Source organism: Canis lupus, chromosome 1 (assembly GCF_048164855.1).
Source record: "Canis lupus baileyi chromosome 1, mCanLup2.hap1, whole genome shotgun sequence".
Classification (NCBI taxonomy): domain Eukaryota; kingdom Metazoa; phylum Chordata; class Mammalia; order Carnivora; family Canidae; genus Canis; species Canis lupus.
This window is the reverse complement of record NC_132838.1, coordinates 105,689,644-105,711,642: the sequence shown is the minus strand read 5'-3', so window position 1 is coordinate 105,711,642 and position 21,999 is coordinate 105,689,644. Positions and strand designations below refer to the sequence as shown.

The following is a 21,999-nucleotide window of genomic DNA, read 5'->3' as shown; positions in this document are numbered from 1 at the left end:
ATTAAAGAGGATTTTGCCCTTTCTGCAAGTTTACTTTATGTACGCATACGCACACACAGCTGGAAATGTTTCTTTTGGGTGCCATTGTAACACAGTAAACTAACATTGCTGTTACTCCAATTCTGTTCCCCAACGGTAACATTTGTTACCTTTTTTTCATTTCCCTTTTAGTCTTCGGTTTTCTATGCTTCACAATTCCAATATTCTATTGAAACAGGCATAATTTGACTCTCTATTTAATTTCATGTTATAAATACTATATAATAAACATACGTTTTTTCTTTAAAATTTTTTTAAACTTATGTAACTATTTATTGTCAAGAGGCAAATCTGTGCCATTATGCATGCAATCTCAGCATTCATTTATTTTTAATTTTCTCTCTTTTTTTTTAAAGATTTTATTTATTTAATCATGAGAGATACAGAGAGAGAGAGAGGTAGAGACACAGGCAAAGAGAGAGAAGCAGGCTCCATGCAGGGAACCTGACGTGGGACTCCATCCCAGGTCTCCAGAATCACGCCCTGGGCAGAAGGCAGGCACCAAACCGCTGAGCCACCCAAGCGTCCCTCAGCATTCATTTAGATAGAATTTGAATAGGCTTGTGTCTGAGTAATCTCTACACCTAACAAGGGGCTCAAATTCACAACCCTGAGATCAAGAGTTGCATGCTTCACCGACTGAGTCAGTCAGGTATCCCTAAATAGAATATAAATATTTAAATACTCAATCACTTTTATTTTTTTTTAAAATATTTTATTTATTTATGAGAGACACACACACAGAGAGACAGAGACAGAAACAGAGACACAGGCAGAGAGAGAAGCAGGCTCCATGCAGGGAACCTGATGTGGGACTTGATCTTGGGTCTCCAGGATCACACCCTGGGCTGAAGGCGGCGCTAAACCGCTGAGCCACCAGGGCTGCCCACTCAATCACTTTTAAAAACAGGTTTTTATTCTCCATTTACCCATGCACGTGGTTTCCAGTCACTCCTGTCCACCTTGATCTTAATTTTTTTTGCCAGTGTGAATGGTGTTTTTAAACATTTTATTCTCTTCTTTCAATTTACTATCACAAAGAAGAAAAATTACATTAAAAATCTGCTGCTTCACTGAATCCTTAATATTAAGAAGTTCCCGTTCCCTGTAATTTTTTATTGTTTAAAGAATTTTAGTGCAGCCCCGGTGGCTCAGCGGTTTAGCACCGCCTTCAGCCCAGGGTGGGATCCTAGACCCAGGATTGAGTCCCATGTCAGGCTCCCTGCATGGAGCCTGCTTCTCCCTCTGCCTATGTCTCTGCCTCCCTCTCTCTCTCTCTCTCTGTCTCTCATGAATAAATAAAATCTTTTAAAAAAATTTTAAAAATAATTTTACATTTGAACACCTATTATGTCTACCACCTAGATTTTTGTCATCATGATTTTGTTTCCTTTATTCCATATCCATATATCACTTCTCAGTCATTAATATACCCTTTTACATTAAAATTTTTTAAAAGATTTTATTTATTTATTTATTTATTTATTTATTTATTTATTTGAGAGAGATAGCACAAGCAGGGAAGAGAGAGAAAAGCAGACTCCCAGATGAGCAGGGAGCCCAATGTGGGACTTGATCTCAGGACCTGAGCTGGAAGCAGGTGTTTAATGGACTGAGCCACCCAGATGCCCCTCTTTTACATTTTTTAATGTTTATTTATTTATTTAAGTAATCTCTGCACCCAACATTGGGGGCTTTAACTCATGACCTCAAGATCAAGAGTTATATGTTCTTCCAACTGAGCCAGGTACCCTGGTTTGTCTCTCCTTTTTTTTTTTTTTTTTTACTTTGTTCATTTATTTCTTAAATTCCACATATGAATGAAATCATATAGTATTTGTCTTTCTTTGGTGGCTTATTTCACTTAGCATTATACTCTGTGGATCCATCCATATTGTTGCAAACAGGAAGGTTACATTCTTTTTTATGGTTGAATAATATTCCATTATATATAGGATATATGCCATATAATATGGCATATAATATTAAGTATATTTTATATATATGATATAAAGTTATATATTATATAAAGTTATTTTAAATACAATATGTATTATATATGTGTATATACACCATTTAGTTTGCTTCCATAATTTGGCTATTGTAAATAATGCTGCAGTAAACAGGGGTGCATATATCCCTTTGAATTAGTGTTTTCATATTCCTTCATATTCTTTGGGTAAATACCCAGTAGTGCAATTACTGGATCATAATGTCATTCTATTTTTAATTTTTTAAGGAATCTCCATAATATCTTCCATAATATCTACCAGTTTGCATTCCCACCAACAGTGCCTGAGGGTTCCTGTTTTTCCACATCCTTGCCAATATTTGTTTCTTGTGTTTTTGATTTTATTATCCTGAGAGATGTGAGGTGATATCTTACCGGGTTTTCTGTGTACAAACTTTTGTGTAGATATCCTTTTACTTCTGGATGTAAATCCTATGTGAAATTGTTGGTTCACATGGTAAAATATATTTAAGTGTTAGAGGTACTACCAGACTATTTTCCAAAGTGGCTGCACCATTTTACATTTCCATTAGCAGTTATGAGTGTTCTATTTCCTCCACATGCTCCCCAACACTTGTTATTTCCTTTTTTTAAAAAAACTATATCCATCCTAGTGAGTGTGAGCAGTATCTCAGTTGTGGTTTTGTTTTGTTTATTAAAGATTTTATTTATTTATTCATGGGAGACACAGAGAGAGACAGAGGCAGAGGCACAGGCAGAGGGAGAAGCAGGCTCCAGGCAGGGAGCCTGAGGTGGGACTGGATCCCGGGTCTCTAGGATCAAGCCCTGGGCTGAAGGTGGCGCTAAACCGCTGAGCCACCCGGGCTGCCCTCAGTTGTGGTTTTGATTTGCATTTCTCTGAAGAATGATGTCGAGCATCTTTTCACGTGCTTATACTATGCATAACTTGAATACATATTTTCACTGAATATAGATTATTAACATTTCTTTAGCTTCATTGGATGTGTGTACTTTTATTCATTCAATTAATTATCTAGTAGCAGACCTAAATAATCCCTGTATATCAACTTTGCATGCTTATGCCATTATTTCCTTTGTAAAGATTCCTAGGAGTGGATTTCTTGGATTCTAGCTAAATCTCTATTGAAAGTATTCAATACTAAATGTTAAACTATTCCCCTGCATTGAATAAGCAGTCACTCCCCACTACCACCTCCCCAAGGGGGTAGAGACAACTACCCTGACAACTACCAATCTGCTTTCAGTTTCTGTGGATTTAGCCATTCTGGATATTTCATATAAGTGAAGTCATACAATATATGACCTTTTGTGTCTGGCTTCTTTTACTTAGTATAATGTTTCATGATTGTGTACTGTGTTCTAGGGTGTTCCTTCCGTGCTTATCCAGGCCATTTCATTTATAACCCTGCCTTAACCTTCATTACCTGCTTGCACTGAGTGTAGAATTCAGCCAGAGGGAAAAGTTGGGGTCTTCTCAGGTCTCTTCCAAGCAGGTGTCCTGCCCTGTACTTGGCTTTATTAATTCCCCAGTATGCCCTACTGCTTTTGAATGGCTTAAGTTCCCGAAGAAACTCTCTCCTCAGCTTTTTCTCCCAGCCTTTCAACTATGCCTCAACTATAATCTTTTTTTTTTTTTTTAGTTTTTATTTATTTATTCATGAGAAACAGAGAGGCAGAAACATAGGCAGAGTGAGAAGCAGGCTCCCGGGAGCCTGATGCAAGACTCGATCCCAGGACCCTGGGATCATGACCTGAGTCAAAGCAGATGCTCAGTCACTGAGCCACCCACGTGCCCTTCAACCATAATCTTTTGTCCCAGGCATCTATAGGTTGTTTGTCTAACTGTTGTTGTTTTTAAGATTTTACGTATTTATTTTTTTATAGAGTACACTAGTGGAGGGAGGAGCAGAGAGAGAGGGAGAGAATTTCAAGCAGATTGCTTGCTGAGTGCAGAGCCCAATGTGGGGTACCATCCCACAACCCTGAGATCATGGCCTGAGCCAAAATCAAGAGTTGGTCACTTAATCCCCTGAGCCACCCAGGCGCCCCACCTTGCATTGTTTTGTTTTGTTTTTTTAAAAGATTTTTAATTTTTTTTAAAGATTTTTTAAATTTATTCATGAGACACACAGAGAGAGAGAGAGGCAGGCAGAGACACAGGCAGAGGGAGAAGCAGGCTCCACACAGGGAGCCCGACATGAGAGTCAATCCCGGGACTCAATTCCGGGACTCGATCCCAGGTCTCAATCCCAGGTCTCCAGGATCACGCCCTGGGCTGAAGGGAGGCGCTAAACCGCTGAGCCACCCAGGGATCCCCAAGATTTTTAAATTTTTTATTGACTCATGAGAGACACAGAGATAGAGGCAGAGGGAGATGCAGGATCCTGGCAGGGAGCCCGATCCTGGACTCAGTTGCCGGCCCGGGGATCATGTCCCGAGCTGAAGGCAGACACTCAGCCGTTGAGCTACCCAGGCATCCCCCACCTTACATTATTTTTGAGAAACACCCATTGCTTTTCTATCCTGTGCGAGGTCCAAATTAGAGGGATGAGCATGTTGCATTAGTCCTTCAGGTAGGCCTCAGACAGATTGGAACAGATAAACACAATTCTTTGCATTTAAATAAAGTCTGCTCTACTCATTCCAGGATCAGGAACCAGAGTTCCCCACTGGGAATCCTGGCTCCTATCTCTATCTAGCACTACTACCAGGCTGGGGAGAGGGTGGAACAAGGGCAAATAAAAATGGTACAGAACTTTCCTACCATTTTTTTTAAAGATTTTATTTATTTATTCATGAGAGACACAGAGAGGCAGAGACACAGATAGAGAGAGAAGCAGGCTCCATGCAGGGAACCTGGCATGGGGCTTGATCCCAGAACTCCAGGATCACACCCTGAGCCAAAGGACGCTCAACCACTGAGCAACCCAGGTGCCCAAGTTACCTCTTTCTTGATTGAACGATCACTCTGCTACTTAAACCTGTGACTATTTTTCAGAGTTATGATAAAGGGTTTGTTTTGTTCTTTATTCTGACAGTTCTTACTTGCTTTGGTGTTTCTGTGGAGGTTTGAACCCTTGGAACTTCCCACTCTGCCATTTTCATTCAGTGGGAGTTCCTCCCACAATGTGCATGATTGATTTTGTTTTGTTTTTTAGTCATGGGTACTTTTTTGAAGAAATGAACTACATATGCAACTTAAGTGATAGCCTCTAATTCACCTCCCTTCCCTCCCCAGACATAATGGCTTTCTTGAACTTGTTCTATATAACGCATGTTTTTATACTTTCTTTTTTTTTTTTTTAAGATTTTATTTATTCATGAGAGACACAGAGAGAGAGAGAGGCAGAGACACAGGCAGAGGGAGAAGCAGGCTCCATACAGAGAGCCCAATGTGGGACTCGATCCTGGGACTCCAGGATCATGCCCTGGGCCGAAGGCAGGCGCTAAACCGCTGAGCCACCCAGGGATCCCTGTTTTTATATTTTCACTCAATGTGTATATAGCAGGAAAGAATAATCTTGTTGTATATGCTTTAATTTTTTTCTATCAGTTTGCCTTTGTTTCTTTCACATGACTTAGTGAAAATGGTTTGTTAGATGATACTTTCCTGAGCACCTTGTCTTCAAACTGAGGTATGTACAAAAACTTTCGTACATGAGCACATTTGGTCTTAAAGGAATAGATATCCAAATCTTTGCCTTTTACAAATTCTCTTTCCAAAAACTGACCTGTTTGAGAAGCCCCTCAACCGTGGGGCATTATGCTCTGCTGATTCTCCTTTGCTGGCTTCCTTTCATGGACTCCACTTCTACTTCATGGAAGAAAGTGCTCACATACTCACAATCTGGTGTTCCAGTGCTCCAGAGTACAGTAGCCTCCAGGGTTCCAAATAAAAGGACAATACCAGAGAGCCAGGATATTTAGAGGTGACGATATGAAGAAAGACTCAGAATCTCACTGAATTTTAATCTGGGGGACAGGAGGACTGAGAACACCTGGACTTGGACCCCGAGGCTTTGTCTTCTCCAGCTTTTATTAAGAAAGCTAGCGAATAACAATCATCAGGAATCTACTTGTTAGCTATAGGAATGATTAACTTTGGGAAATAGAAACAGAAAAACATGTTTACTTCAAAGGGTAAAAGAATTGTCCTGCACAATACTTTGCAATTATGCTATATGCCGTGTAAGGAGGCTATTAACTCAGGGAGGTGGAGCGGAAGAGCTATATCTAGAGAACAGTGTGGTCCAGTCAGTGTGCTGACTCAGGACCTCACGTATCCCCAGTGTGCTGGGGGTAATGGGTAATGAGATTCAGTTCTCAGATAAGCTCCACAGCTGGTTGCCCACAGGACAGGTGGCCTTGAAATCAGGTGGTGGCAGTAGCAGTGATGACATCTGGGTCCAGAGAAAATGTGCACTCAAAGCTAATTTACTTTTCAGCCCACAGGTCCTACTCTAGGAGCAAGATCCAACAAGTAAAGCAAGGAAGAGGTCTCAGGACCTGCATATGGTCATTTGTGGGGACACCATTGACCAGAAACGAAGATTTCAGGAATTTAGGGGAATTCAAGAAGAAACTAAGGCACAAGTCTCCATATTGGCCATTGTCCAATAACAGAAGAAAATGAAGGACCAGGTGACTTTGTTTTATTCTTTTTTTCATTCTGTGATTGTTTTCTGGAGGACTTGAAAACTCAATTGAGTTAAATGGAAAAGTATAAATTGGTAAAGTTGACCTTGTGTAGAAATGGATTTAGATTCTAACTTCAATATTGAGGCAGATAGGATCAGGAATATATTGTTCGTAGGATCCCCACTAAGTGACTAATTTTAGAACATCATGTGTGACTGGAGCAACCTATGGGCTATGCTAGCTGTCAGTTTATGTCTGATAACTCTAACGGCCATCACAACCATAGAATCACAATGATCACGGGATTATGCAGTAATGGAGGAGAAAGCAGCCTGGTTCTGCAAGGATGTCACTATATATTTTATGGCACTTAGATGTCAGGACTTTTGTTTAATGGTGCCTCTTAGACGTGATATGGTAGTGCCCTTAACTTCAGCTTTCTCCTAAATGCAAAAGAAGGTTTCTCAAAGACCTCTTTGAGAATATACCAGGAGAATTCAGTGGGCACAGTTCTTCCTGGGATCATAACAAGGTGACTGTCAGGGTTATTCTAGATCATAATAAGGTTATCTAGATCATAACAAGGGGCTGTCAGGGTTATTCTAGAAATAAAATCCAGGTGACCTAAGAAAATGGAAGGGTTTCTTGACTTTCAAAGGTCTTATATGAACAAGTGGCTAAATTGATGTTTGAGTTCAGATATGGCAGTAGGGAGTTGAAGGTACTGTTGTCTGGCACAGTTGTTGGGATCCAAAGGGCTTGCCTTCAAACTTCCCCTTATGTACGATAGATAGTACATGCTCCTTGCTCTTGTTCAAAGCCAATTCCTACTGCCTCCTCTTTTATTACCTTTTAAAATTTACTTCTATGAAAGTGCCTGGATATATTTTAAAGGTAAAAAAATTCCAATTACAAAGTTCTATAGCAAAAGTAAGATTCTTCATCATGTATACATAGAGCAAATGTTTCAAATACATATATTGTAAATGTTTTTAGTTTAGCAGAATTTAATGGCTACTTATTACCACAACTTATTTGTTGAATGATGCTTGACTGAATGATTAAAAAATATTTTGTTATATATATAAGTTCGAACGTGGATGTATTTTTCTTCTATACCAATGTAGTTTATTTAAAAACATTTTTTTAAAGATTTTATTTATTTGAGAGACAGAGACAGATCATGAGCAGGGGGTGGAGGCAGAGGGAGAGGGAGAAGCACACTCCCTGCTAAGCAGGGAACCTGACATGGGCTCAGTCCCAAGACCTGAGCTGAAGGCAGACACTTAATTGACTGAGCCACTCAGGCACCCCTATAACAGTGTAGTTTACAAAAAAAACCAAAACATTTGGGGCACCTGCATGGCCCAGTGGGTTAAGCAGCTGACTCTTGATTTCAGCTCAAGTCATGATTTCAGGGTCGTGGGATGGAGCCCTGTGTTGGGTACTGAGCTTAGCAGGGAGTCTACTTGAGATTCTCTGTCTCCCTCTGCACTTCCTTCCCTGCTTGCATGCTCTTTCTCTCTCTAAAATAAATGGATAAATCTTAAAAAAAAAAAATCTGAACACCTAAGTGTATAGATGCAGCCTATGTGGTGAACATGAACAGAGCAACTTCCTTCATATTCCTTTCATTTCAATAACTAGAGAAGCACTCATATTAAACAGGACTATGTTGTTATAGGAATTGCTGACACTGGAGGATGTGGCTGTGGACTTCACCTGGGAGGAATGGCAGCTCCTGGCCCCTGCCCAGAAGAACCTGTACCGGGATGTGATGCTAGAGAACTATAGCAACTTGGTGTCAGTGGGTGAGGACATCTCCCTTGTGTCTCTCAAAGGGTCCCCATCAGTGGCCTTCCCTCTCACAGCTTCTGAGAGTTTGGGTGTGTCTGTGCTGCTCTGAAGTATATATTCTCAGTTCCCTCTCTGGCCCCAAATTCGAGAGTATGATATACCCTTCTTAAGAGAAGACCTTTAACTTTACTGATCTGCAAATTGCATGGCTCCTAAAATACAGCAGTGTTCTGTGTTGGAAGACCACAGCTCAGTTCACAGAGCCTACCTCTTCTGTCATTTCCCACAATCAGGGTATGTGGCCGGCAAGCCAGACGCACTCTTCAGATTGGAACAAGGAGAGCCATGGGCAACAGAAGATGAAATCCGCAGTCAAATCCATCCAGGTAAGAGGGAACCAACCAGGAAGGTGGCAAAGAAGTTGTATTTAGTAAGTCAGAGGTGTCACAGCTTCGAGGATGGCTGAGGACATGTGAACAGAGCTCTGGGAATCTCCCCTAGAGGGGCTCTTTCTCTTTGAGGTGCTTAGAACATTTATCTCTTCTTGGGTTCAATCCCTGTTTGTTTCATACAGGCCTCCATTAACTTTCTCTCTAGATTTCTTAGAATTCTCAAGTATTACCACCCTTCTTTGCCTAATGCTGTGTCATCACTTGTTCCTTCTGCTTCTCTCCCTTTGGAGGTCTACCTTCCACCTTCCACATCTTCCACATCTCTCTCCAAAGAGAATTGTTTGATTGGAGCACTGTCTTTTGACTGTTGCACCTTCCTGCCCCTTTGGATAATGTCAGTTTCCCTTCTTAACATTCACCTCCATTTTCGATTGGGAGTGAGGATTTCAGCATGTGAATTGGTTGGGGGTGGAGCATGAACATCCAGTCCACAGTACCTGCTGTTCTATATGTCTTACATCCTGGCTGTGTAGGAAAACCTTTTGTATCTTCTTTAATCTGACACCACTGCCACATGCACAGTACTTTTGACACCACACGTTAGCAGTTTTCCTCACACCAAGCAGTTCTTTGTGACACCAGCTAGTTGTCCTACGATTTAGCTCAATTCTGACCTTATCTACGTGGAGGTAGTGTCAGATCCCACAGGTTAAGGGCTCCATCACATAATTCTGCTCCCCACTTTATTTTTTATTTTTATGAAAAGAGTAATCACATTTATTGATTGATGAAAAGGGTATTTGTCTTTTGCCCCCCATTTTAGATATCAATCCCAGATAGGAGGTCCCCAGTTTACTCACAACTTCTGTCTGACTTGGTTACAAATCAGAGGTTCCCATGACGTCTTCTCCCTTGGAATTGATTACTTGCTAAAATAGCCCAGAGAACAGAATTCTTTTCAAAGATGACATTGTACAAGGAGAAACGAAATTCATCAAAATAAACAAATATGATGTCTTGTGGTGAAAAGTGCCAGGAAGATCGATGGGACAGGAGTAGAATAGTGTGAGGCCCTGGAGCTGCTCTAGCATCTGGGAGTCTAGCTGGGGCCTCTAATCAGTCTTAAGTCTTCAGGCAACGGGAATACCTCTTTGAGCAGCTGTTTGAGGGATGTGAGGCCTCCTCCAGTGAATCGAGCTCCAATTCAATATGTTTTGTATATAAAATAGTGAGTTCAAAGGCCCAAGGCAGGGTGCTCAGTGGGGAGCCTGCTTCTCCCTCTTCCCACCCCTCCACTTGTGCTCTCTCTTGATGTTTTGCTCTCTCGAATAAATAAATAAAATCTTTTTAAAAAAAAACACCACCACCACCACCACCACCACCACCACCACCACCCCACCCTGCCCCAAACAAAGGCCCAAGGCAGGAGCATGTTTGAGGAACCTCAAGGAAGCTGGTATGAATACAGGAAAGGAAGCCAGAGGGAGTGGCTGGCAGTCATGTGGAGATAAGGGCAGTGGGGTAGTGGCTGGAGTTTGGAGTAAACAGCTCATGTAGGACCTTGGAAGAACACTTCAAGGGCTTGATATTTGTAAATAAGGAGATAAGAAAACATTAGGAGTTTTCAATAGAAGACGAATATGAAATAATTTATACTTAAAATGATGGCTTTGGCCACTTCATAGAAAGGAGATGGTAGTAGACAGAGGTTGAAGCCTGAAATCCGGCCACATACTGATTGCTTTAGTCACCTGAGTAGAGAGTGTGAGGTTTGGTCAACATCTGAATGTGTTTATAAAGAGGGCAGAAATGATTTCCTACTGAAGTAGATAGAGGATGTGAGAGAAAATACAAAAGCAGGATGATGGTGTTTTTGGTGTGAGTCTGGGAGGAGGGAATTGCCATTTCTGAGATGAAGACTTGCAAAGAAGGTGTGGGTTGAGAAGTCAGGGGTTCTGTTTTGGACAGTGTATGTGAGACCCTATTTATGCCCGTTGAGGTATAGCATGCTGTTTGGATTTACCTGAGGAGTCCAGGGAGAGTTTAGGACTAGAGATAGAACTATGGATTGAGTAGATCTCCTGTGATATGCACATACAGATTAAAAAGAGCCTGGGAAGGACGCCTGGATGGCTCAGTGGTTGAGCATCTGCCTTTGGCTCAGGGCATAATCCCAGGGTCCCAGAATCAAGTCCCACGTCGGACTCCCTGCATGGAGCCTACTTCTCCCTCTGCTGGTGTCTCTGCCTCTTTCTCTCTGTTTCTCTCGTGAATAAATAAATAAAATCTTTAAAAAAAAAAAAGAGCCTTGGACAACTACCAATCAGAAAGATGGCTATTTGATAAATGCAGGGTTTCCTAATAAGGTAACCAGATCCCTTCTTTTGAAAGTCTGTTTTTGTAGATTTGAGTGACAGCCTGGGTTAGTTTATATAGAATGCCATAAGCACCCCCTCTTGAGCCTAGCCTAGTTGGTGAACCACAATCTTCATTTGTGCTGGGAGAAATTGAATTTGGTGAAAAGTAAAGCAATATATTCTAGAAGTAAGATTTTAGTAGCAAATAGATGACAAATTGGCATATAATATGTGGAGGTTCAGCATTTGAGTGAGCCATCTTTTTTTTTTTTTTTTTGAGAGAGTGCATGTGAGTGGGGGAGGGGCAGAGGGAGAGACAATCTTAAGCAGGCTCTTAAGATGCATGGCTATGCATCTGATGCATGGCTTGATCCCACAATCCTGAAGTCATGACCTGAGCCGAAATCAATAGTCAGACACCCAACTGAGTGAGCTACCCAGGCGCCCCTTGAATGAGACATCTTGTGCTACAGTTCTGGACTGTGTGAAGTTAATTGTCAAAATTAAAAATGAAGTGGAGCACCTGGGGGGCTTAGTTGGTTAACAGTCTGACTATGGCTCAGGTCAATGATCTCAGGGTCCTGGGATCAAGCCCCTTGTTGGGCTCCCTGCTCAGCAGGGAGTCTGCTTCTCCCTCTCCGTCTGCCTGTCTCCCCATCATCCCTCTGCTTGTGCTCTCTCTCAAATAAATAAAATCTTTTTAAAATTATTTTTTATTTTTAAATTTTTCAAAAGATTTTATTTATTCATGAGAGACACAGAGAGAGAGAGGCAGAGACATAGACAGAGGGAGAAGCAGGCTCCATGCAGGAAGCCCAATGTGGGACTCGATCCTGGAACTGCAGGATCATGCCCTGAGCCAAAGGCAGATGCTCAACCGCTGAGCCACCCAGGCACCCCAAAATCTTTTTTAAAAAATGTTAGGAATACTTTGGAAACTTAGTGGGAACAGCTTACAGTGACATAGAATGGGGGAACGGTAGCATGATATGTGGGAGACAAATAGGATTGGAGCAAAGATGATGAAGGGCAAAGAGTGCAGGTGTGAGTGTGGAAATGTGCACAGCCATGTGGAGGTGGTCAAGGAATTAGCCTAACCCCAGGCACAGAAAGGCCAAGTTTAGAAGGAATTTTGTAGGGGAACTAGTGAAGCAGGAACATGGATAAGTGGGCTAATTGTTGGAAATCTAACTTATTTCCAGGCTAACTGTTGTGGATTTTGTTAGAAACTGAGTAAAATGGTGGAGCTGTAGGTTTGATTTGTCCTTGAATATATCCCATTTTTAACTAGATGGCAGCAGTGTAGCAAGTGGTACATCCAGTAGTTCTAAGAAAAGTGGAAGGCAAAGCCATCAACAGTCTTGGTTTGGGATCAGTAATGTGATCCTTTAGCACCCCTTAAATGATGGAAGCCAAGACATAAATGCAGAATTTTGAAAGAAGATGATTTTAGTGCCAAGCTGTGGGTTTGCGGCTTATTACATTGAAATGGGAACAGGTGAAATAGTCCATGTATACAAGTACAAAATGTGACTGAAAAAGATGACAGTCCCTAGTGTGGTATTGTGATATAAGAAGTATAATTTGGTCTTTGGCTCTGGTTCCTGGCACAGAACATCCTACAACCCTTGTAGTTTCCTGAGTATGGGAATGTTTTTTTCCCTTATTAGTACAGACAATGTTTGGTGCCCCTCTGTGGGCTTTTTAAAATCTTTGGTATTTTTGTTTTTATTTATTTATTTATTTACTTACTTATTTATAATTTTTAAATTTTTAAAAAGATTTTATTTATTTAAGAGAGAGTGAGAGAGAGCACAAGCAGGGGGAGCAGGAGAGAGAGAAGCAGGCTCCCCCTACTGAGCAGGAAGCCCAATGAGGGATTTGGTCCCAGGACCCTAGGATCATGACCTGAGCCAAAGGCAGACACTCAACCAACTGAATCACTGAGGTGCCCCAAAACTCTCAATGTTTCAGTAACTGTAACATAGTCCCATGCCTTCACTTTTTGATGTACACATTTTTCCAAGTATAAACTCATCCAGTTTTCTGTCTTTACATGATATTTATACACTGATGATTTCTACATTGTTATTTCCAGTTAAGACCTTGCTCAAGATTTATATATCCAATCAAGTTCTTCATGTCTGTACCATCTATCCAAAACCTATGTGAAGACTGGTACACTTGTAAATACACACTCAATTTACCCTTATTCCAAACCTCAATAATAATTCCCATCTCATTACCTATCCACTGGCCCAGGTCAGACACTTCAGAATAATACTTGATTCCTCACATTTATCAATTGTCCCCACATTGAAACCATGAGTGAGTCTTGTCTTCTTTCCTGATTATGTTCTGACTTCCCTCCACCTTGCTCTCCATTGCTCCCTGAACCCAGTTTTCATTGTTTTGTACCTGCTTTTTCTATTACTTCTCACTTACTCTGTTTTTTCTAACTAGAATGTATGCTCAATGAAAATAAGGAATGTGTTTCTATATCCTCATCATCAGCACAATGCCTGGTACAGAGACATAGTTTAATAAGGATTTATGGATGTATGAATGTGTCCCACATCATTTTTAAACAAATACTCCTCTATTTCCTAGTGTTTATAGGAATTTGATTTTATTGAACCACCCAGCATGTTTTGTAAGTCACAGTTAGAAAGCAGCCAAGTCCTGGGGCACCTGGGTGGCACAGTCAGTTAAGTGTCCAATTCATGGTTTTGGCTTAGGTCGTGATCTCAGGGTTGTGAGATCAAACCCCAACTTGGGCTCCATGCTTAGCATGGAGTTTGCTTGAGATTCTGTCTCTCTTTCTCCCTCTGCCCCTCCTGCTAGTGCACACACTCACTCTCTCTCTAAGATAAATAAATCTTTTTTAAAAACCAACAGCAGCCAAATCTATGTTTATTCATTTTCAGTGATCTAATCTTGTTTATGCCCTGACGGTTCTTATCTTATATTTTCTTTGGTTATGTTACTGGTTTTAACCTTTGTCTAAGTGACGACAAGCATATTTACTTGGAGTTTCTTTAAAATGAGGTAATAGCATTATCAATAAAGAGCCAGCCTACACAAAGCCATTTGTGAAATAGTTTTATTATATTCCAGCCTCATGAAAAGATTCATTCTTGTCTTCTTTCCTAGAGATCAAGAAAGATGATAGTCATCTACAGGGGCACTTGCAAAATCTAACATGTCCAAAGAGAATGAAACAAGGCCACAAACATAATGCATTTGGAAACATCATTCTTCAGAGTAAAAGTAATTTTCCTTTAAGGCAAAATTACGATATCTTTGACTTACATGGGAAAACACGGAAATCAAATTTAAGGATAGTCAACCAGAACAGAAGCTATGAAGTAAAGAACTTCATTGAGGTTAATGGAGATATGAAATCTTTCTCCTATACAAAGCATGACCAGTATTGTATTGAAATTAAATTCCCTGAATGTGGAAATTCTATGAATACAAATTCCCAATTCATCAAGCATCAAAGAACCCAAAAAATAGAGAAACCCCATGTATGTAGTGAATGTGGAAAAGGCTTCTTCAAGAAGTCTCGGCTCATGGATCATCAGAGAGTTCACACAGGAGAAAAGCCTCATGGGTGCAGTGTATGTGGGAAAGCCTTTTCCAGAAAGTCCAGGCTCACTGAACACCAGAAAACTCACATAGGAGAGAAGCGGTATGAATGTTCTGAATGTGACAAAGCATTCCCTAAGAAATCACGGCTACTCATGCATCAGAAAACTCATACAGGAGAGAAACCCTATGTGTGCAGTGAGTGTGGAAAAGGCTTCATCAAGAAATCTCGGCTCATTAATCATCAGAGAGTTCACACAGGAGAGAAGCCTCATGGATGCAATTTGTGCGACAAAGCATTCTCCAGAAAGTCCAGGCTCATTGAACACCAGAGAACTCATACAGGAGAAAAACCTTATGAATGCACTGAATGTGACAAAACATTCCGCTGGAAGTCACAGCTCAATGCCCATCAGAAGACTCATACAGGAGAGAAATCATATATATGCAGTGATTGTGGCAAAGGCTTCATTCAGAAGGGCAATCTCATTGTACATCAGCGAACGCATACTGGGGAGAAGCCTTATATATGCAGTGAATGTGGGAAAGGTTTCATTCAGAAGGGCAATCTCCTTATACATCAACGAACTCACACTGGAGAGAAACCCTATGTATGCACTGAATGTGGGAAAGGCTTCAGCCAGAAGACATGCCTCATATCACATCAGCGATTTCACACTGGAAAGACTCCCTTTGTATGTACTGAGTGTGGAAAATCCTGTTCACACAAGTCTGGTCTCATTAACCACCAGAGAATTCATACAGGAGAGAAACCCTATACCTGCAGTGACTGTGGGAAGGCTTTTAGAGATAAGTCGTGCCTTAACAGACACCGGAGAACTCATACAGGAGAGAGGCCCTATGGATGTGCTGACTGTGGAAAGGCTTTCTCTCACCTGTCATGCCTTGTCTACCATAAGGGAATGTTGCATGCAAGAGAGAAAGGTGCGCATTCAGTTGGGTTGGAGAATCCTTACTCAGAGAGCCCCAGATCATCACTTTCAAATGATAGCATGCAGGAGAAAAACCCTGTTAACACAGTGTCGGTGCAGATGTCTTCTGTAGCAGCTCAGACTTCATTACACCTCCATGGGCTCCTAGCAGATAGGAACATAGTCACTGTGGGACAGCCAGGTGCCAGATGTACACCACCAGCAGATAACAGAAGTTGCACAGAGAAACCTTTTGAATCCAGTGAATGTGGTAGTACCTTCACTGATCATTTACATCATATTTTATGTCATAAAAAGCACACAGGGGTAAAGTGTGATACAATCAAGGTGGAAAATCCTTGAATAAAACCTTCCAGCTCATTATGCGGCTGGTAAGTGTATACTGAGACAAATAGCATAAAGACCAGGAATAGTATAAAGAAAAATAGTATCAAGATCAGGAAAGCCTTTCTGGAAGGATAGACCTTCCTGGTGCCTCACAGGTCACATATCATTAGTGAGCTCATAGCTGGTAGAAATATAATGACCTTGGAAAAGTCCTTCCCCAGAAATAAGACTTCGGTAAGCATCAGAGTTCACACAGGAAGGAACTGTTGGAAGAGCTCTGAAAGCAGTGAATGTGGCAGGGTTGTCAGTGGAGCATTTTGCCTCATCAGTAGGCAGAGGAAATAATACAGAAACAAAACTGCACACAGCAACTGTGGAACATCTTCGGAAAACACATAAAGCAAACAAGCCCTGTGAAAATGAATATTTTAGAGATTTCTGCCACAAGTCTACCATCATTTTATATCAGATAATGTACATAGTGTATATTTAGGACCTTGAATCAAACTCCTAATTGATAATGATGGTCATTCCTTAATTCAGTGGTTAGAGTTATAACAGTGTATCCCCTCCCTTTTCAGGGTGGGGGGCATGAATCTTTCATTCCCACCCACGATCATTACACAGTTAGCTCTTGTGTTTCTCTGGTTCTAAATTTGTTAAGTTTATTTTAGGTTACTAAATACTGAAGTCTATCCTTCAAAAAGAAAGTGGATGCATTTGATTCAATAACATAACTTAGGGTGTTTGGATGTGTTTAACTTTGTAAATATCACCCAAAGGGACAGCTGCTCACAACTGAAAACCTATCGGCCAGGTTTTTTCCATGGAGGATAGTTCACATCTGATCTACACACCATTCAGAAAAACTTTCATCAACTATTTCTTTTACCTGGTGCTATTCTAAGACCTACAGATGCTGACAGTGATGAACTGAACAAAAGTCCTTGCTGCCTTTGAGTTGGCTTTTTTAAAGCTGGATTATATGCATGTAGCAATTTGACCCTCCAGCAAATGTAATCAAAGGATGTATATGCCTACATTAGTTGAAAAGGACATACTAGAGAAGGTACAAAGTATCCTGATTATTTCGTGTTCAAGGCGCATATTATTTTTTGGAGAGGGAACAGGAAAGGATTTACTTAGTCTTACACATGTAAAATAGGATATGGGGACTTTTTAAAAAGGTTTGTATCTTATTTCTCTACCTGGATTATAAATGCCTATCTGGATAGTTTATAGATAGTCCTATATTCTGCAGCAATAGCAAAATAGAAACGGATTACATAGCTTTGAAAGATGATTGAAAATGAATGTGTGACCTAATGAATGACCTAACAGACTAATCAAGCAAACTTATTTTTGTCACCGAAGGAAAGGAATGAATGCCAAAAATCAGTATTCTCCCAAGAAACATTTTAAAAAAGAATCCTGAGTAGAGGCCCTTGGCAATACAGAAGGGGCAGATCAGCAAGGGAATAAGATCCACAGAATAAGCCCAATTAATGGAAGAAAATGACGTCACTTTAAAAATGGAGGACAGTGTGTTTGGCAGGTGGAGGTGAGATTCCCTTCAGATGTCATGCAGAAGAGCCCTGAACTGTTCACAGTCTGCCATCTATGAGAGTTGCCACCATCTCTGGGATCCTGGCTCCTCTGTGATGTGATGAGACATGATGTAGCGTCATCCTCACTGTCCTGGGAAGGGGCCTGTGTCCTCTCTTCTGTACTCAGGGTTCTTCCCCTCGGTTCAGTAAAGATCTATGCAGCTTAAAAACAGTCCTGCTTACAAGGGAAAACGGTGGAAATTTGCCATGAAGTGGCTGTCTCCCAATTGAGATCCAAACTGAGTTTTTGAGTAATTTACTACTACAGACATTTTTTTGAGCATCTAAACTGTGACAGGCACTGTTGTAGACATGGGATACACTGGTGAACAAAACATGCAGAATAATGGCCTCTAACAGGATGGATTCAGGACAGATGCTCTTCAAAGAATCAAATGGATTCTTCAACTCGGGCTTCAGGTCCTCTCCATTTCTTGTTTTGTGAATCTGCATATCCCATCATGATGGTCAGTGATTTTCTACTTAAATCTGCAGTCTACCCCTGAATGGGCTGCCTGGCCTGCCCTGAACCTGAGGACCAGATGCTGAATTAACTCACCTTTCCGACGCTGGCATCCCAGGTAAATAAAACATTGTCATGGGATACTTTAAGAAGGCTGTCTCAGCTTATATCCTCTACTGCTTCACCTCTTCGGCTTCATAAAATGAATTTTAACAGTTACTAAGTGTGCTGTTTGCTAAATGATGACCACATTGTTTTGTTACTTAGTATTCTGAAATGCTCCATTTCCAATTTGGTGTATTTTAGGGAACTGCTTTTGTACATTTGAAACCTGTGTCCAGGTACCATTTTATCAGCTGTTGCACATGGTAATGAGTGTAGGTACTGAGATCAGGGTTTGGGATCTGCCTGGGTCACTCTGCCTTGTCTGGCTCAGTGTGGGTGGGTATATTAGTGTTCTTGAGCTGTCATAACAAAGCACAGACTGGGTATTTTAAACAACAGACATTTGCTCACAATTCTGGAGGTGAGAGTGTGAGATCAAGGTTCATGGGGTTAGTTTCTTCCAAGGTGTCTCCTTGGCTTGTAGATGACCACCTTCAAGACCTAGTCTCCTTTGTGTCTAAATTTATTTTTATAAGGAGACCAGTTATATTGGTTTAGGGCTTCACCAGTGTGAATTTCCACTGAATTATCTCTTCATTTCTAGTAAATTATCTCTTCAAATACCCTATCTCCAAATATAGTCCCATTCTGAGGTACTAGAGAGGTTATTATCAACATAAAGATTGGCGGGGGTGGTGGATGATGGTATTTGTCTATGAATGCCATTCAAATTTGGAAATTTATATTGGGCTGATTGATGGAGCTGGCAGGTCATCAGTAAATGGTGGTATCTTTTCCAGATTTGAGGATTAATACAGGGCCATATATCAGTATCTGGGAAAGTCCATGTGTATCTGTGGTTGAGAGGCTAAATGTTTGGAGGCCCAGGACCTCTGGGTTGTTGGAATAGACCTGATGAATGTTGTTTTCCCCTCAATCCTTTAAAATCCCTCATTAGTTATATATGTATATATACATGCATTCATATACATATTATGCACACACACAAACACATGCATTTTCTAGAAAAGCAGTAGATCCCTAGTGGACAATGATAAGACACAGCCACCCTAGGTAATAGAGATTCCATTTTTTTTTTTAAGATTTTATTTATTTATTCATGAGAAATACAGAGAGAGAGGGGGGCAGAGACATAGGCAGAGGGAGAAGCAGGCTCTATGCGGGGAGCCGGATGTAGGACTTGATCCCGGTACTCCAGGATCACACCCTGAGGGGAAGGCAGATGTGCTCAACCGATAAGCCATCCAGGCATTCCCCGAATGTCTCTTAAGAGTTGCATTCACTGATTTCTGCCCACAAGTATCTCTGCCTTTGGGCTGTGTACCTTTTCCTCTGATAATGTTATAAAGAGTCAGTTATGAAGTTTCTGAGGTCTCAACCAAATTGCCTGGATATCTGAGATCCAGGCTAGGGAGTGAGGGGCCCTGTGAATTTGGAGGATGCAGGAAAATTATAGAAAATGATTAAGGTTAAGGTTGTTCCTGAGTAAGATCTTTTTTATTTCATCTTTTAAAAGAGATTTTATTTATATATTAGAGAGAGAGCACACAAATTCGGGGGGAGGGAGAGAGAGGGAGAAGCTGAGCAGAGAACCCAATTTGGGGCTCGAATCCAGGACCCTGGAATCATGACCTGAGCCAAAGGGAGACTCTTAACCAACTGAGCCACCCGCAGGCACCCCCTGAGCAAGGTATTTGATTCCAAAGGCTTAGTGTGACATAATAAGAAATATATTAGTTGGTCTCTGCTCCCAGTTCCTGACTCAGAGCTTCTAAAACCCTTGTAGTTTTCTGAGCAATGGTGGGGGGTGATAGAAGCATCTTACACAGAGCTGTTAAATCCCTTGAAATTTCCTGGTGATAGAAGTGTCTTTTGTTCTAATAAAATGACTCTCCTGGATGTCTTCTGGATCGAGGTTGGTTACCAGAAAGACCACCACCTTTGATAAGACACTTAAAACTTTCAGGGAAGGGAGAAGGCCTAGATATTGGGTTAATAATCCGTTATTCATTTGAATCTATCGGTCAATCTGTGTATCTGTAATCATTTGAAAGTTTTGTCTTTAAAAAGCATTCATGATGGGATACCTAGGTGGCTCTCGGTTAAGCATTTGCCTTTGGCTCAGGGCATGATCATAGAGTCCCAGGATCGAGTCCCACGTCAGGCTCCCTGCATGGAGTCTGCTTCTCCCTCTGCCTGTGTCTCTGCTTCTCTCTCTGTCTCTCATGAATAAATAAATAAAATCTTTAAAAACTAAAGTAAAATGCATTCATGAATCAAGTAGGTCATTTTTTAAAAGTAAAAGCCATATATATATTTTTTTTTTTTAATGGTTAATATTTATGCATATATATATTCAGCAAACAAGTGAGTTCCCTTTTATGTTGGGGGTCCCCAAGACCATCCCCAGGTTTGGTAATTTGCAAAGAGTCAGAACTCAGAAAACTTGTACTCAAGGTTACATTTATTATAGAAAGGATAGAGATTAAAGCAGCAAGGGAAGAGCCAGTGTGACAGGGTAGGAGCTGTGTGTCACATGGTGTCTGCACTTGTGGAGAGGCTGGAGGCCGAAGTCAGCCATGTGTGTGTCCTGCCCTGCTGACGCTCTCTCAGTAGAGAGTGGACATCAAGGCTCAGGTGAGTTTTCCCTGCTAGCAGTTCCTCTTGCCTACTGTCACAAGTTCATGCCAAGGAAGTAACACTGCCTGTGACTCCATTGTGGGAAGACAGCTCATAACTCTGTGTTTGGAACTTTCCTGTATTCTGTGCTTTGTGCCACTTTTTTTTGTCTGATGTCAACCGTATCCTTTAACTATAGTAAGCTGTAACTGAGTGTAACAGTTTTCAGTGAGTTCTGAGTCCCACTAGCAAATTATCATGGTGTTACAGAATAATCTCCCAACCTTTGGTAGCTTCGTGTTGCATTTAGGGTAATTTCTAGTCTACTAATTATCTCTTCAATGTCTCTAATGTGCTTTTTAAATATGTGTACATTTGTTTTTTCAGAAATAGTCTTTTCCTCAAATCTGCCTACTTGTCTCTGTATAGTTCTTGCTCTTTAGACATTTTAAAATATTTAAAAATATATATATATTTTATTTATTTATTTATTTATTTATTTATTTATTTATTTATTTATGATAGTCACACAGAGAGAGAGAGAGAGAGAGAGAGAGAGAGGCAGAGACATAGGCAGAGGGAGAAGCAGGCTCCATGCACCGGGAGCCTGACATGGGATTCAATCCCGAGTCTCCAGGATCACGCCCTGGGCCAAAGGCAGGCGCTAAACCGCTGCGCCACCCAGGGATCCCAAAAATATTTTATTCCTTATAACTTTTTTTTTTTTTTTTAAGAGAGGGAGAGAGAATCTTAAACAGGCTCAGTGCCTGGCTGGTTCAGTTGGTAGAACATTCGACTCTTGATCTTGAGGTTGTGAGTTCAAGTTCTGCATTGGGAGTAGAGATTACTTTTTTAAAAAATCTTAAAAAATAAATGGGAAACACTAATGTTAAAGAGGACCATGTTGTTACAGGCATTGCTGATTCTGGAGGATGTGACTGTGGACTTCCTCTGGGAGGAATGGCAGCTCCTGGCCCACTGCTCAGAAGGACCTATACTGGGACGTGATTTTGGAGAACTATAGGAACCTGGTGTCAGTGGGTGAGGACAGCTTCCCTGTGTCACTCAGAGGGTCCTTTTTTTTTTTAATTTTTTTA

The 21,999-nt window shown here is 41.0% G+C and overlaps 1 protein-coding gene across 4 annotated transcripts in view; it reads left to right on the top strand.

Annotated features, from left to right (window-relative positions):
- ZNF613 (zinc finger protein 613) overlaps positions 1–21,999 on the top strand; it is a 65,361-nt gene that overhangs the window by 37,593 nt on the left and 5,769 nt on the right. For 3 of the 4 annotated variants that reach the window (XM_072768878.1, XM_072768879.1, XM_072768877.1), the window contains 5 exons: positions 6,478–6,673; positions 8,355–8,481; positions 8,761–8,853; positions 14,370–18,275; positions 21,816–21,943. In XM_072768878.1, the coding sequence (XP_072624979.1) occupies positions 6,662–6,673; positions 8,355–8,481; positions 8,761–8,853; positions 14,370–16,102 (1,965 nt within the window). In that variant the 5' untranslated portion in view covers positions 6,478–6,661 and the 3' untranslated portion in view covers positions 16,103–18,275; positions 21,816–21,943. The remainder of the gene's footprint in view (positions 1–6,477; positions 6,674–8,354; positions 8,482–8,760; positions 8,854–14,369; positions 18,276–21,815; positions 21,944–21,999) is intronic. The other variant, XM_072768880.1, reaches the window with a different exon arrangement.